The sequence below is a fragment of the Microtus pennsylvanicus genome, chromosome 1, assembly GCF_037038515.1.
Source record: "Microtus pennsylvanicus isolate mMicPen1 chromosome 1, mMicPen1.hap1, whole genome shotgun sequence".
NCBI classification, from domain to species: Eukaryota; Metazoa; Chordata; class Mammalia; order Rodentia; family Cricetidae; genus Microtus; species Microtus pennsylvanicus.
This window is the reverse complement of record NC_134579.1, coordinates 93334749-93348804: the sequence shown is the minus strand read 5'-3', so window position 1 is coordinate 93348804 and position 14056 is coordinate 93334749. Positions and strand designations below refer to the sequence as shown.

The 14056-nt window shown below is 40.8% G+C and overlaps 1 protein-coding gene across 3 annotated transcripts in view; it reads right to left on the bottom strand.

Annotated features, from left to right (window-relative positions):
• Rnf216 (ring finger protein 216) overlaps nt 1-14056 on the bottom strand; it is a 119337-nt gene that overhangs the window by 97797 nt on the left and 7484 nt on the right. For all 3 annotated transcript variants that reach the window (XM_075973974.1, XM_075973991.1, XM_075973983.1), the window contains exon 2: nt 557-691. In XM_075973974.1, coding sequence (XP_075830089.1) covers nt 557-623 — 67 coding nt within the window. In that variant the 5' untranslated portion in view covers nt 624-691. The remainder of the gene's footprint in view (nt 1-556; nt 692-14056) is intronic.

Below are 14056 nucleotides of genomic sequence, written 5' to 3'. Positions count from 1 at the left end.
TTTTCCACACATTTAGCAATGTTATGCAAATGCTGGTACTCTTTTGCTCTTTGCAAATCAATGAATTTGTCAAAATTTTAAGGACTATATATAAAACAAAGAACTATGTCCTAACATTCTCAATGAGGCTAAGTCAGAATCTTAAAGCTAGAAAAAAAAGAAATTAAGTATCTAAGAACAAGAATGCCTAGCACTGTCTGGTATTTTAAATTTGACAGGCCCGGAGTGCTCCTGTATGATCTCCATTTCCTCAAAAACCTCCAGAGGCAAATCAATACAGTGTAAATCTGCATAATTCTACTTTGACATTTTAAGCCTGGTGTTCTAGGTCTAGCAGTGGAGTCCCCCTGGTTTTTCGAGACAGGGTTTCTCTGTAGCTTTGGAGCCTGTCCTGGAACTAGCTCTGTAGACCAAGCTGGCCTCGAACTCACAGGGATCTGCCTGCCTCTGCCGTCTCCCTGGTTTATATATGGTACAAAACAGGATCATTTCAAAGATACAACCATTGCAGTAAAGAAAAAGCACTGAGTAAAGGGCGAAAGGACAAGCAATTTACCCTCTCCCTGGTGGCAGTGAAAGTTGTTCAAGTGAATGACCTCTTCTTTGTTGTTTCCTTCTGCCATTTTCAAATTCCAATATAAATAATGTGATTGTTAGTACCCAAACATGGCAATCATCTATTCCACAGGGTCTGTAAAAGAAGAGAAAATAACATTAACAACAGCAGTATAGTTGGGCGATGGTGGTGCATATCTTTAATCCCAGCACTCAGGAGGCAGAATAGAGGGATGAATTTGAGGTCACCCTGGTCTACAAAGTGAGTTCTGGAACAGCCATGAATACACAGAGAAATACAGTAAGCTTGAGGCTAGCCTAGTCTGCAGGATGAGTTCCAGGATAGCCAGGGCTGTTACACAAAGAGACCCTGTTTCAAAAAGCAAAACAAAACAAAAACATCAGAATAAGATGGGAAGTTGCGGTGTATGCCTGTAATCCAAGCACTCGGGAAGCAGAGGCAGGTAGATCTCAGTTCAAGTCCAGCTTAGTTTACACATCAAGTTCCAGGACAGAAAAAACTGAAAACCAACCAACCAAAGAAACAAACAATGGCAGTATAGACCTAAAATCCTCTGACTGGGGAGACTGAGGCAGGATGACCATGGAGTCCAGCCTGAGACACACAGAGAAAGACCCTGACTCTGAAACAAACAAAAAACAGGATACTAAAAATTCCCAAAAAATATCGCCATATAGCTCATAGCAATAGTTAAAAAATACAATGGAATAACTCTGAAATTGGAAGCTTTTAAAAGCTAAATATGTTATTAAGGAAAAAAAGCTAAATATGTATCTTTATCAATGTAAACATATTATTTTGCTTCAAGGAATTTACCCCTCCCAAATATTTGCAGGAAAAACCCATTTAAGAATGTCCAGGTAGTCAGCAAGAAGGCTCAGTGGGAAAGATGCTTGCTGTGAAGCTTGACTACCTGAGCTGATTCCTGTGACCAACAGGATAGAATGAAAAAACTGACCCTAGAAGTTGTACTCTGACCCCACATGCAGGCCTGGTATGTGATGTCTATTTCAGAGGACTACACTTGGAACCCAGAACCCACGCTGGTCAACTCACAACTGTCTCTAACTCTTGTTTCAAGCAATGCCACATTCTTTTGTCCTTCTCAGGCACATGCGTGCAAGTGTCAAACAATCATGCATACACACAAAATTAAAAAAAAATCAGTAACAATCTAAAATAAACAATGTTCAGAGGCTAGATAGTAAAGTGGGCAGTGGGAAAGGGTGCCTCTGGGAATATGATTTAGTTCCTGGAACCCACTCACATGATGGAAGAAGGGAATCAACCCCTACAAACTGTTCTGACTTCCATAGGTGTATGTGTGCACATGTAAAATAAAATGTAAAAAAATGTACATAACTGCTTTCATTACAGACAATAACTGAAAGTAGCCCAGGTCTCCATCAATAGAAAAACAGTTAAATTGGTAGATACTTATGAAATACAGGCTGCTTAGCAAAAGAAGGAATTAATATTAGGGGGAGTTAACATATTCAAAATACACTGCATGAAACTCTCAAATTAGTAAGAATATTGTTTAAACAAGGAATCAACACAATATATGCAACATGGATGAATCTCAGAAACAGAATGCTGAATCAAAGAAATACAACAAGGGAATATAGTTTACATGCCATTAAAGAGATTTGGGGACGAGCTCAGGGGCAGAGCTCTTGCTTAGAAACAATAAGGGCCTAGGTTCAATCTTCAGTCCCAAGAGAAAAATATTTTTTTTCATACAGTACTTTCCTTTTTCTAGAGACAGGGTTTTTCTTTGTTGCCCTGGCATACCTGGATCTTGCTGTGAAGACCAGGCTGGGATTAAAGGCATGTACCATTAAACCCAGTGTTATGGTACTTTCACAGGATTTAAACTTACTTCCTAAGTATTTCAATAAAAGCTAATGATGACACATAAAAAACCGAATTTAAAATTAATGACTGACAAACTGAATTGCTGGGGAACTTCAAGGCCTTGCATATGCTAGGCAACCAATCTACCACTGAACTATACCCTCCACAAGCCTAATATTTCATTGCAATAAAGAATCTACAAGTGTGATCTTGGAGGGGAGGTGCACACCTCTAATCCTGGCACTCAGAAGGCAGAGGCAGGTAGATCTCTGAGTTTGAGGACAGGCAGGTCTACAGAGTGAGATCCAGGCCGTCCAGGCCAGATAAACCCTGTCTTAAAAAACAAACTAACAAAAAAGACCTGCAAGTGTGAAAGTTCATATAAATATATGAGTTACATTTACATAAATAAATACCTTTTTGGCTTTTTAAAAAAAATTTTTGAGGCAGGGTTTCACTGTGTAGCCCTGACTGGTCTTGAGAGATCCTCCTGTCTCTGCCTCCAGGGTGCTGGGATTAAAGGCATTCACCACCATGTAGTTTTTCTTCCTTTTTCACACAGGGCCTCACTCTGTAACCCAGGTAGGCCTTGAATTCATACAATTCTTCAACCTCATTTATGAAACATTGGGATTACAGGTCTGCCCAGCTGGAAAAAACTAATTTATAATGACAGAAAATCAAGAACTGCTTTGTGAAAGGAAAGATGACCTCAAAGACTATGGAGCAACTTTTTGAGGGGAAAAAGTGTTCTAGAGCTCGATGAGGTTATCTATTACATGAGTCTATTACATGCACCTGTTGAGATGGAACAAACTGGGAATGGGTCATATTATATCCTCAGTTATCTGTTCATGTCATTTAAATATAGATTATACTAAAAAATGTTGAGAGCTTAGTCATAGAAGACAAAAGTTCTATCACAGAAGTGCCAGAGAATTCAGAAGAAGAAAATAAGAAATTATGTGAAGCAGCAGTTCTCAGCACAAACCCTTGGGGGTTAGGGGTCAAAAGACTTTCACAGGGGTCAACTAAGACTAGTGGGAAACACAGAGATTTACATTATGATTCATAACTAGCAAAATACACTTATGAAGTAGCAACAATAATAATTTTTAAAAAGATTTATTTATTATGTATGCAGTGTTCTGTTTGCATGTATGCCTGCAGGCCAGAAGAGGGCACCAGATCTTACTACAGGTGGTTGTGAGCCACCATGTGGTTGCTGGTAATTGAACTCAGGAACTCTGTATGAGCAATGGTGCTCTTAACTGCTAAGCCATCCTCTCTTCCAGCCCCCCAAAATAATTTTATGGTTGGGGTCACCACAACATGAGGAACTGTATTAAAGGGTTACAGCTTTAGAAAAGTTGAGAATCAATTATGTAAAGTAATATTTTAAAAGGTAAGATTTTTTTTCTGAGTTGTCACAAATTGATACATTTACTTCATTATCAGTTTGGCAGAGGCAGATGCCACTTTGACTCACATAACTGCAAGGACATATTGGCTCAGTATACTCAGGGAGTATTCCATCCCGTATTATTACATATTTTAAAACCACAAAGGACCGGGACTTCCTTCTCTGGGCATGGAGTGAAAGGGTCAGGAGGGGCAGCAATTTGGCAGAGTGCAGGGCATGTGATGGTATAGATAAGGCAGGTGGAGGTCTGAGCTGGGACAGGACAAGATCACAGATGAGTTCTTAAGAGAAGATGATGCAGAGTATGGAAGAGCAAATCTAGAGCTGGGAGAGAGACCAGGGCACTAGATTCCTTTTAAGGTCCCTATGTACAATGACTGTGTTAGCACTTTTCCTTTTCATTCAGTCCTCCCCTGGGAGGAAACTGAGTTGCAAGTAGCACTCAAGAGAAACTGTATGCTCTGGGATTCAGATCCATAGCTGCCTGATTCTGAAGCCCACTTTCCTCTGTGTAAGAAGTCACCCGTTCTCTGTGAGTTCGAGACCAGCCTGGTCTACAATAGCTAGGACAGGCTCCAAAGCTGCAAAGAAACCCTGTCTCGAAAAAAAAAAAAAAAGTAAGTCACCCGAGGGGCTGGAGAGATGGCTCAGTGGTTAAAAGCATTGCCTGCTCTTCCAAAGGTCCTGAGTTCAATTCCTGGCAACCACATAGTGGCTCACAACCATCTGTAATGAGGTCTAGTGCCCTCTTCTGGCCTGCAGACATACACACAGACAGAATATTGTATACATAACAAATAAATATTTAAAAAAAAAAGTCACCCGAGATGACATTTGCTGTGACTCAAAATGGGACAAGGATGTCCAGAATAAATGAATTGTCTTCACAGTAAAAGAACAGGATTGGGAGGGAAGGAACGAGAGATAGGTAAAACATCATATTCACCTCAAATCCCACCATTCCTGGATCGAAGAACCAATATAATGGATGCTAACGTGTCCACCTGAGCTAGTATCTTCTCCTATGATATCAATATAATGGATGCTAACATGTCCACCTGAGCTAGTATCTTCCCCTATGATATCTGGCTTGTGGCTAATGAGGTCGAAGGACATTTTATAACTGCTGCTGCTCCTGCTTAGTTTCCAAAGACAGGCTTCTGAACTTTAAATGTCTAAAGGAATGTCTGGTTATGGGCTGTAGATTCTCAGAGTTTTGTTTTTTATTTTTTTAATTTATTTTTAGCCGGGTGGTGGTGGCGCATGGCTTTAATCCCAGCACTTGGGAGGCAGAAGCAGGCAGATCTCTGTGAGTTCGAGACCAGCCTGGTCTACAAGAGCTAGTTCCAGGACAGGCTCCAAAACCACAGAGAAACCCTGTCTCGAAAAAAAAAAATTTATTTTTATTTTATGTGCACGTATGTCTGTGTGAATGTGCCAGATTCCCAGGAATGGGAGTTACAGACAGTTGTGAGCTATCATGTGAAAATGGGAACTGAACCTGGGTCCTCTGCAAGAGCAGAGCAGTCAGTGCTCTTAATCTCTGAGCCATCTCTTCAGCTCTATTTTTTCTTTCTTTTAATATTTATTCATGATTCAGTCAACATCTTCAATTGTAGTAATAAGGGCGGCGGGGCTGCGTCCCCAACACCCCAGCCGCCTGCTCGGCTAGCTTATGCCCAAAATAACAACACACAAACTGTATACATTCAATCACTGCTTGGCTCATTTCTATCTAGCCTCTTCTAGGCTAACTCTCGCACCTGGACTAGCCCATTTCTTATCATCTGTGTAGCACCGGGTCTTACCAGGAAGATTCTAGCCTAAGTCCATCCGGGGTCGGAGCTTCATAGCGTTCATCTTCCCTGGAGCGGGGAGCATGGCGTCTCTCTGAGGCGTCTGCTCCCGAGAGGAGAGCTGTGGAGTCTGAGCTCACTTCCTCTTCCTCCCAGCGTTCTGTTCTGTTTACTCCTCCCACCTATCTTCTAACCAATGAGGACCAAGCAGTTTCTTTGTATTTAACCAATGACCTTCCTCCATCATTTCCCCTTTTTCGGTTTAAACAAAAAAAGGCTTTAACTTTAACATAGCAAAATTACATATAACGAAACAGTTATCAAGTAAAAGTTACAATAATCTTTATCATAACTAAGAAAAACTATAACTATAACTAACTACTCTTAACTCCATCAAAGACTCCAGAAAGATACAATACTACCTAAGCAAACAAGAAAAAAGCAACTTTTAAACTCTAGAAATGACAGAGACATCTCGCTGCCTGGACAGTCACCCAAAGTTCCTCTGTACCGTTGGGGCATCCATCTTCAGCCTTCAGGCCCATGGTATCCAGCAGACATTTCCATAAAGCAGGAAAATTCAAAGCCAGTTCAGTCACTATCTGTTGTGTCCTGCAGAATGTCTCGCAGACTCTTTCATGAATCAGGAACCCCGAAAGATCATCTCACCTTAGGCAAGTTCAGTAGTCCTCTCTCTGTGGGTTCTATGTGTCCAGTTTATGCAATAGTCCAGGCAAGAGCAGTTTCTTGCCCAAATGGCTATCAAACTCCATAAGAATCCTCTTCGATGCCCATCTTCCTCTTGAAGTAGATTGGTGCTGCCAGGAGCAGAGTGTCTCATTGTCATGAAAAGTCCTAAGTTATTAAAACATTTAAAATGCCATATTCTATAATCTTTGAAAAATATGAAGAATGCCTATCTAAAATATATCTACTCACATCTAGAAAATATTAACTAACATGACTACAAACTTGACTATTATGATTATCTATTAACAATCTATATTTCTAATTATACATTACATTTTTAAATGAACTACACAATCATAGTATCTTAATCAATAGCAGAAATATGCATATACATATAACAAAATTGACCTTAAATCTCTATCAATAAAGCAAAATCTATACTAATATAAATTATTCATATCTCTATCATATCCCCCTTTAAATGTAAAAGAACATTTATAAACTATATTTGGGAACATGGCACAGTTTTTTCTCTCCAAACTGCTTCCTGCTGAATGGGGCGCTGTTAATCAGATCATTTAGGGTGTAACCTGTGTGCCAGGTTTATCTCAGTTGGCAGTTGAGTGAAGTAATTTTTTGAGGGCGTTCACAGGAACCTTTCGGGAGGTCGTGGTCTATCATACCAAATCAAAATAGAAGAAATGAACAGGGTCTCATCCTCTGTGAAAACAAAATAAGAAACTCCTTTCCAAAGCATCATGTCCTTAGATCCAAATTTCAAAGTCAAGGCATCAAAATATCTATGTTGGATTAGTTCAGGAGCAATTATAAATAAATATCTTTTAGCAGCTGTTGCTCTTTCCTCAGCATTCAAATAATTCAAAGAGAGCATAATAGCATACAGTATCAAAATTCTCTGTTTATTTTCCATCTTTGTACAGCTTTGTTTTAACCTCTATTTCGTTTCTTTTTACTTCTATTTTATATTCTCTGTATATCTTTGACCTGGAATAACTCTGTGGACCAAGCTGTCCTCGAACTCTCAGAATCTGCCTGTCTCTGCCCCCCAAGCAGTGGGATTAAAGGTGTGCGCTACTACACCTTGAACTCACAGAGATCTGTTTGTCTCTGCCTTCTAGGCACTGGGATTAAAGGCGTGTACTATCACACCTTGAAGTCACAGAGGTCAATTTCCCTCTGCCTTCCAAGTGTTGAAATTAAAGGTGTGTACTACCACACACAACAACTCTCTTGCTTTTTTTGTTTTGTTTTTTACTTTAAGAACTTCAACTTTTAGTCTGCATATATTTTTAACACACTGTAAATCATTTAAAAATTTTCTTTGTCTTTGAATCTCTCTTTTTACTGTATCTCTCTCTCTTTTTCTGACCACATGAGTCTTTAATTTACCAAGCAATCTCAGTAGGACTAAAGCCGTGGCTTTGTCAGCTAGATCCAGTCCATTCCTTAGCTTTCCAGCCTCATGGCTGAGGTACTGGCTGTAGCCATGTTTACTGCCACAACTCTATGGCATTTCAAGGTCCCTGCCAGCAAGCGAGCTTCAGCAGCCTGTGCTTGCAAACCGCACAAACCGCCTGCGTAAAAGAGTCAGAGTTTGCCCTGGCAGGACAGTCCAGAAAGCAGGCATTTTTAAATGGCGCAGTTTTTTTCCTGCTACGGCTGAAAACCGAAAAGCATGTGTTCAGCTTTTCGTCAACAACGTTTAAGTGTTTCGTGGCAGGACCTCTTAATGAGCTGCAGGGTTTTGCAGCTAAAGCTGAATCAGGAAGCTTCTCTTAGATGAGAGCACTTGCTTGCCTCTAGCAAGCATAGTAGACCTGAGAGAGTGCTGCTACCAAGAAACCATGCACAAAGCTGTCATTTTGTTCTAGAATTACTTCCCAAGCTGTCTCAGGCTTTATGTGGAAGCAGTTGTCCACGTGGGCGCCATTTGTAGTAATAAGGGCGATGGGGCTGCGTCCCCAACACCCCAGCCACCTGGCTAGCTTATGCCCAAAATAACAACACACAAACTGTATTCATTTAAACACTGCTTGGCCCTTTAGCTCTAGCCCTTACAGGCTAATTCTCACAGCCCAATCAACCCATCTCTAATAATCTGTGAGCACCGGTCTTACCGGGAAAGATTCAGCATGTCTAACCTGGCGGCTTGCTTCATCGTGTGTGTCTGCCCAGGAGAGAGGCATGGTGTCTCTCTGAGGCATCTGCTCCCGAGAGGAGAGCTGTGGAGTCTGAGCTCACTTCCTCTTCCTCCCAGCGTTCTGTTCTGTTTACTCCTCCCACCTATCTTCTAAACAAAGAGGACCAAGCAGTTTCTTTTTATTTAACCAATGACCTTCCTCCATCATTCAAAGGCTCTTTTTAATAATCTGCTGAATTCTCTCAGGCTTTTCTTCAAGCAGTGAAACTGTAAACTGTCTGACCTGATAGTGTGCTTGCTGAGAGTTGTCAGGAACAATGTAACAAGGACCAGTAAAGCCTCTGGAGCAGTTCTACCCCTGGCAGCAGAGCCATTTGCAATTCCCAGTCCCACCCCTGCTAAGGATGCCAACCTCAGACCCCTGTTTGTTATTTTGACACATGGTGTCACTGTGTAGCCCTGGGTGATGATTTGGATTTCACTATTTAGACCAGACTGGTCTCAAATTTACAGAGATCTGCCTGCCTCTGCCTCCCACTAAAATCATGTACCACCATACCTGGGTAAATTAATTATTCATTTATTTTTTTTTCTTTTGTGATTTTTTTTTTGGCTCTCTTGGAACTCACTTTATAGACCAGGCTGGCCTTCAACTCAGATACTTCTTAATGACTTTTCTGTCATGAAAGTACAACTATTTAGCATGCAAATAAAAGTATGCCTAAATGTATCCTAAAGACAAAGATTAAAACCATTAAAAACTGTAGAGATAAATCTGGTGGTGGTGGCCCACACCTTTAATCCCAGAACTCGGGAAGCAGAGACAGGTGGATCTCCGTGAGTTTGAGGCCAGCCAGGTATACAGAGCAAGTTCCAGAACAGATTCCAAAGCTACATACATACTGCCTCAAAACGGCAAAAAACTGTAGAGATAAAACATTGGCTCTTTAGAAGGAATAATTTTTCAGATAATGAAAACTACTTACAAAGGGTTATAAAACATAAATATGAAACTAGAATCAATCAGCTAAAACAGTTCTGAATAAGGACTAAGTTATTTTTAGATATGCAGGGTTTACCACTCAAAAGTTATTCAAAGAGCTACTTAATCCCACCCTAAAAAACAAAAACAAAACAAAACCCTTCATTAAGAGAAATCGGAATCTAGAATAACTATCTCCCTGCTCCCTGAATTGACTCAAATCCTTCACTATGACAGGAGCTGCAGGCAGGTCTTTTGTAAGATAATATAACAGAAGGCTAAGGGGTGAAGCCCAATTATGATTTGGCACCCTCAGAAGCAACAGAACCAAAGAGCTTAGGTTTTTACTCAATTACCACTGAGGAGACGGCAGCTGTCTGTGATCCTAAAGAAAAGTCCTCATGAGAACCAGACTGGCAATCTTATTTCCAAGACTTCAAGCCTCCAGAACAGTAATAAAATCAATTTTTATTGCAAATGCCAGCCAATGTAACACATAAAGAGTTAAAAGAATCAGCCAGGTGGTGGTGGCGCACGCCTTTAATCCCAGCACTGGGGAGGCAGAGGCAGGTGGACAGTGGACAAGCGCCAAAGCCACAGAGAAACCCTGTCCCGAAAAAAAGAAACAAAAAAAAAAAAAACCCAAAACACCATCTACAGCATAGTAAATGGATGATGAAATCTAGTCTAAATTTTAGATAGGCACTCCATTACCACTCAAACTTAAAACCTTTTTCTAAAATTGAAATTAAAATCTTGCCAGGTGGTGGGTGGCGCATGCCTTTAATTGCAGCACTTGGGAGGCAAAGGCAGGATCTCTGTGAGTTTTAGACCAGCCTGGTCTACAAGAGCTAGTTCCAGGACAGGCTCCAAAGCTACAGAGAAACTCTTGTCTCAAAAAAAAAAAAAATCAAAAAAAGAGAAATCTTATACAATTTTAAGGGTGATATACTAAGGGAGTGGTATTTACCAGATATCTGAATTATGATCCTTGATCTTGTCTGAGATAGTAACAACATAATGACAAACTAAAGTAAGGCATTTCTAATCACCTTCTCTGCGTTAATGTTGACAATGCTCACAATCAACCCTGAGACCACTGACACTATTACTGACCTCTAGAGTCTTTCATTTTGGCCATAACTCAGCACGTATAGATCAACTTTGAAACCTTTTTATATAAAAGTACTGTTAAGACTAAATATATGAAACAATTTTTTGAAGGCAATGAAGAAAACCACACAAAATAGGGCTTTCTCTAATTTTTAAATTTTTTTTTTTACCAAAAGTAAATTTGGACAATTACCAACTACAGGTTTGGGCTGGAGACATACAAAATGAGCCTGGAGCATCTTGTCATTCAGTATCAAAGGAGTTAACAAAGACTATGTGTCAAGACTGGGTTCTGGCAAAACTAGAAAACAAGTCTGGAGAAGTTCCCACTGCCCTAAAACAAAAAATCTTGACTTTCAATAAAGATATGAATTTATCTGACATGGAATTCTTCAGTGTGTATAAATGAGAGTTTATAATTTTGTGTGGTGTGTGCCCGCATGTGTGTGGATGCCAGAGGTAAACCTTGAGTATCATTCTTCGGGCACTTCCCCCCCTTCCCCCCTGCCAAGTCAGGGTATCTCTGTAGCTTTGGAGCTACACTTGGTAGAGCAGGCTGGTCTTGAACTCATGGAGATCCACCTGTCTCTGCCTCCCGAGTGCTGAAATTAAAGACTTGTGCCATCACTGCCCGGCTCCTCAGGCACTTTTCAATTTTGGGTTTTATGACAAATTCTCTCACTGAAAAATGGGACTCACCAACCAATACGGCTAGGCTAATTAGCCAACAAGTCCCAAGGATTCCCCTGTCTCCAGTTCCCCATCACTAAGATTAACACTTTTTACAGGGCTGTTGGTAATCATACTTAAGTTCTCATGCTTTCACAGCCAGCACTCTACCAACTGAGCTATCTCCTTAGCTTCCGTAATTTGTTAAAGGTCATATTCAGATGATGACAAGCAATAGATGAATTATCTAGCAAACGAAAGCTGAATGTGGAGATTCCAGCATTTGGGAGGTCAAGAGATTAGATTCAAGGTTCTCCTCAACTACAGAATGAGTTTGAGCCCTAACTTAGGCTCATTAGACCCTTTCTAAAGAAAGGGCAGTGGTGGCACACATCTATAATTCCAGCACTCAGGAGGCAGAAGCACGTAGATTCCTGAGTTTGAGACCAGCCTGGTCTAGAGAGCTAGTTCCAGGGCAATGAGAGCTACACCCAGAGAAACCCTGTCTAGGGGGGAAAAATAAACAAACAAACAAACAAACAAAAAACCCGGCCAAACAACGACAACAACACATCAGTGAGTGCTGGGCAGTGGTGGCAACAAACTTTTAACCCCAGCCCTCAGGAGGCAGACAGGTTCAAGGCTAGACTGGCTAGACCTAGTGAGTTCCAGGATGAGTTTCAAAGCTACAGAGAAACCATGTCTCAAAACAAGCAAGCAAACAAACAAACAAAAAACCACATCAGAATGTAATGGTGTATGTCTTTAATTCCAGCACTTGTGAGGCAGAGGAAGGAAGACCTCTGTGAGTTCGAGGCCAGCCTGTTTGTTCTACATAGTGAATTCTAGGATGACCAGAACTACATAGAGAGACCCTGTCTAGGAAAAAAACAAAACTACAAAGAAATAAACATACAAAATTAATCAATAAATTGTTAAATAAGGACAAATAATTTGACATTCCCTTACTTTTCCTACATAAACTGAGTGATCAAATAAGTGGCTTCTTTATAAAAGTATTCTAACTAAAACAAATCAAAAATTTTTGTCTTTTCAAGACAGGGTTGTTCAGTAGCTATGAAGCCAGTACTAGAACTCACTCTATAGACTAGGCTGGCCTCAAACTCAGAGATCCACTTGCCTCTGCCTCCTGAGTGTTGAGAGTAAAGGTGTGTGGCACCACCGCCTGGCTACAAATAAAAACTTAATAAAAAGATAACCATCATTAGCTGGGCGGTGGTGGCGCACACCTTTAATCCCAGCACTCAGGAGGCAGAGGTAGGTGGATCTCTGTGAGTTCGAGGCCAGCCTGGTCTACGGAGCCAGTTCCAGGGCAGTCTCCAAAAACAACAACAAACAACAACAACAAAAAAAAACCAACAACAAAAAGATAACCATCATTTTTCAGCCTTCAATGAATTGCCAACTCTAGACACTAACAAGTACTGGCTACTGGAGAAAACTCTTTAGGGACAAGAATAGGCCCTTTGCCGGGCGGTGATGGCGCACGCCTTTAATCCCAGCACTCGGGAGGCAGAGGCAGGCGGATCTCTGTGAGTTCGAGACCAGCCTGGTCTACAAGAGCTAGCTCCAGGACAGGCTCCAAAACCAGGGAGAAACGATGTCTCGAAAAAGCAAAAAAAAAAAAAAAAAAAAAAAAAAAAAAAAAAAAAGAATCAGCCCTTTTTAAGGAAACAATGTTACATTGCCAAACAAAACAGAATGCAAGTCTGATCAGGCCACATTGTAGAATGAAAGCCTGAGGAACTTTTCATTACACAGCACTTAACAAGAAAAAGACATGTAGGGGGAAAAATTTTTTTTTTTTTTTATTTTTCCAGACAGGGTTTTACTGTAGTTTAGAGCCTGTCCTGGAATTAGTTCTTGTAGACCAGGCTAGCCTCAAACTCACAGAGATCCACCTGCCTCTGTCTCCCAAGAGCTGTGATTAAAGGTGTGCACCACCACTGCCTGGTTGAAATTTAGTAAGATTTTTATTTGATTTTATTTTGTTTTTGTTTTGTTTTGATTTTTCGAGACAGGGTTTTTCTGTAGTTTTGGAGCAGTCCTGGAACTCACTCTGTAGACCAGGCTGGTCTTGAACTCACAGAGCTCCACCTGCCTCTGCCTCCCAAGAGCTGGGATTAAAGGTGTGTGCCACCACCGCCCAACTGAGCAAAAATTTCTAAACAATTCTATATAGGGAAATGGTAATTTAAGGGAAACAAATATTTATTAAGACTCTGGGAAATCATAGGTCTAGGGGACCAAGTTCAACAACAGATAAATTCTAAGAAATGAATATGGAAGGGCAGCAGAGCATAGTAGTGCATGGCCTTAATCAGCACTTGGGAGGCAGAGGTAGGCAGATCTCTGGGAGTTCAATGTCAGAATAGAGCCATCTCACTGGCCCACAATATAAACTTAAGAACATAAGGTGGATGGTAGTGGTACATGAGGTAACCCCAACAATCTAGGAGGCAGTTGGATCTTTGAGTTTGAGGTCAGCCTGGTCTACAGAGCGAGTTCCAGGACAGCCAGAGCTACACAGAAAAACCATGCCTCCAACCCCCAAAAAAATCAAACAATAAAGAATTCAGCAAATATTTAGTGTGTTGCTACATGGCACAAAGATTTTATGATGTATGAGGAAGATATACAAAGAAAATCCCTCATGGAAAATATTGTTTTAAAGAATTTAGAGCAATATGGGTAAGTGCAAAAGGGCCCTGAATGATCTTCCAGGACCAGAGAGGTTTAATTCCCAGATCTCAAAGTAGTGGCTAAG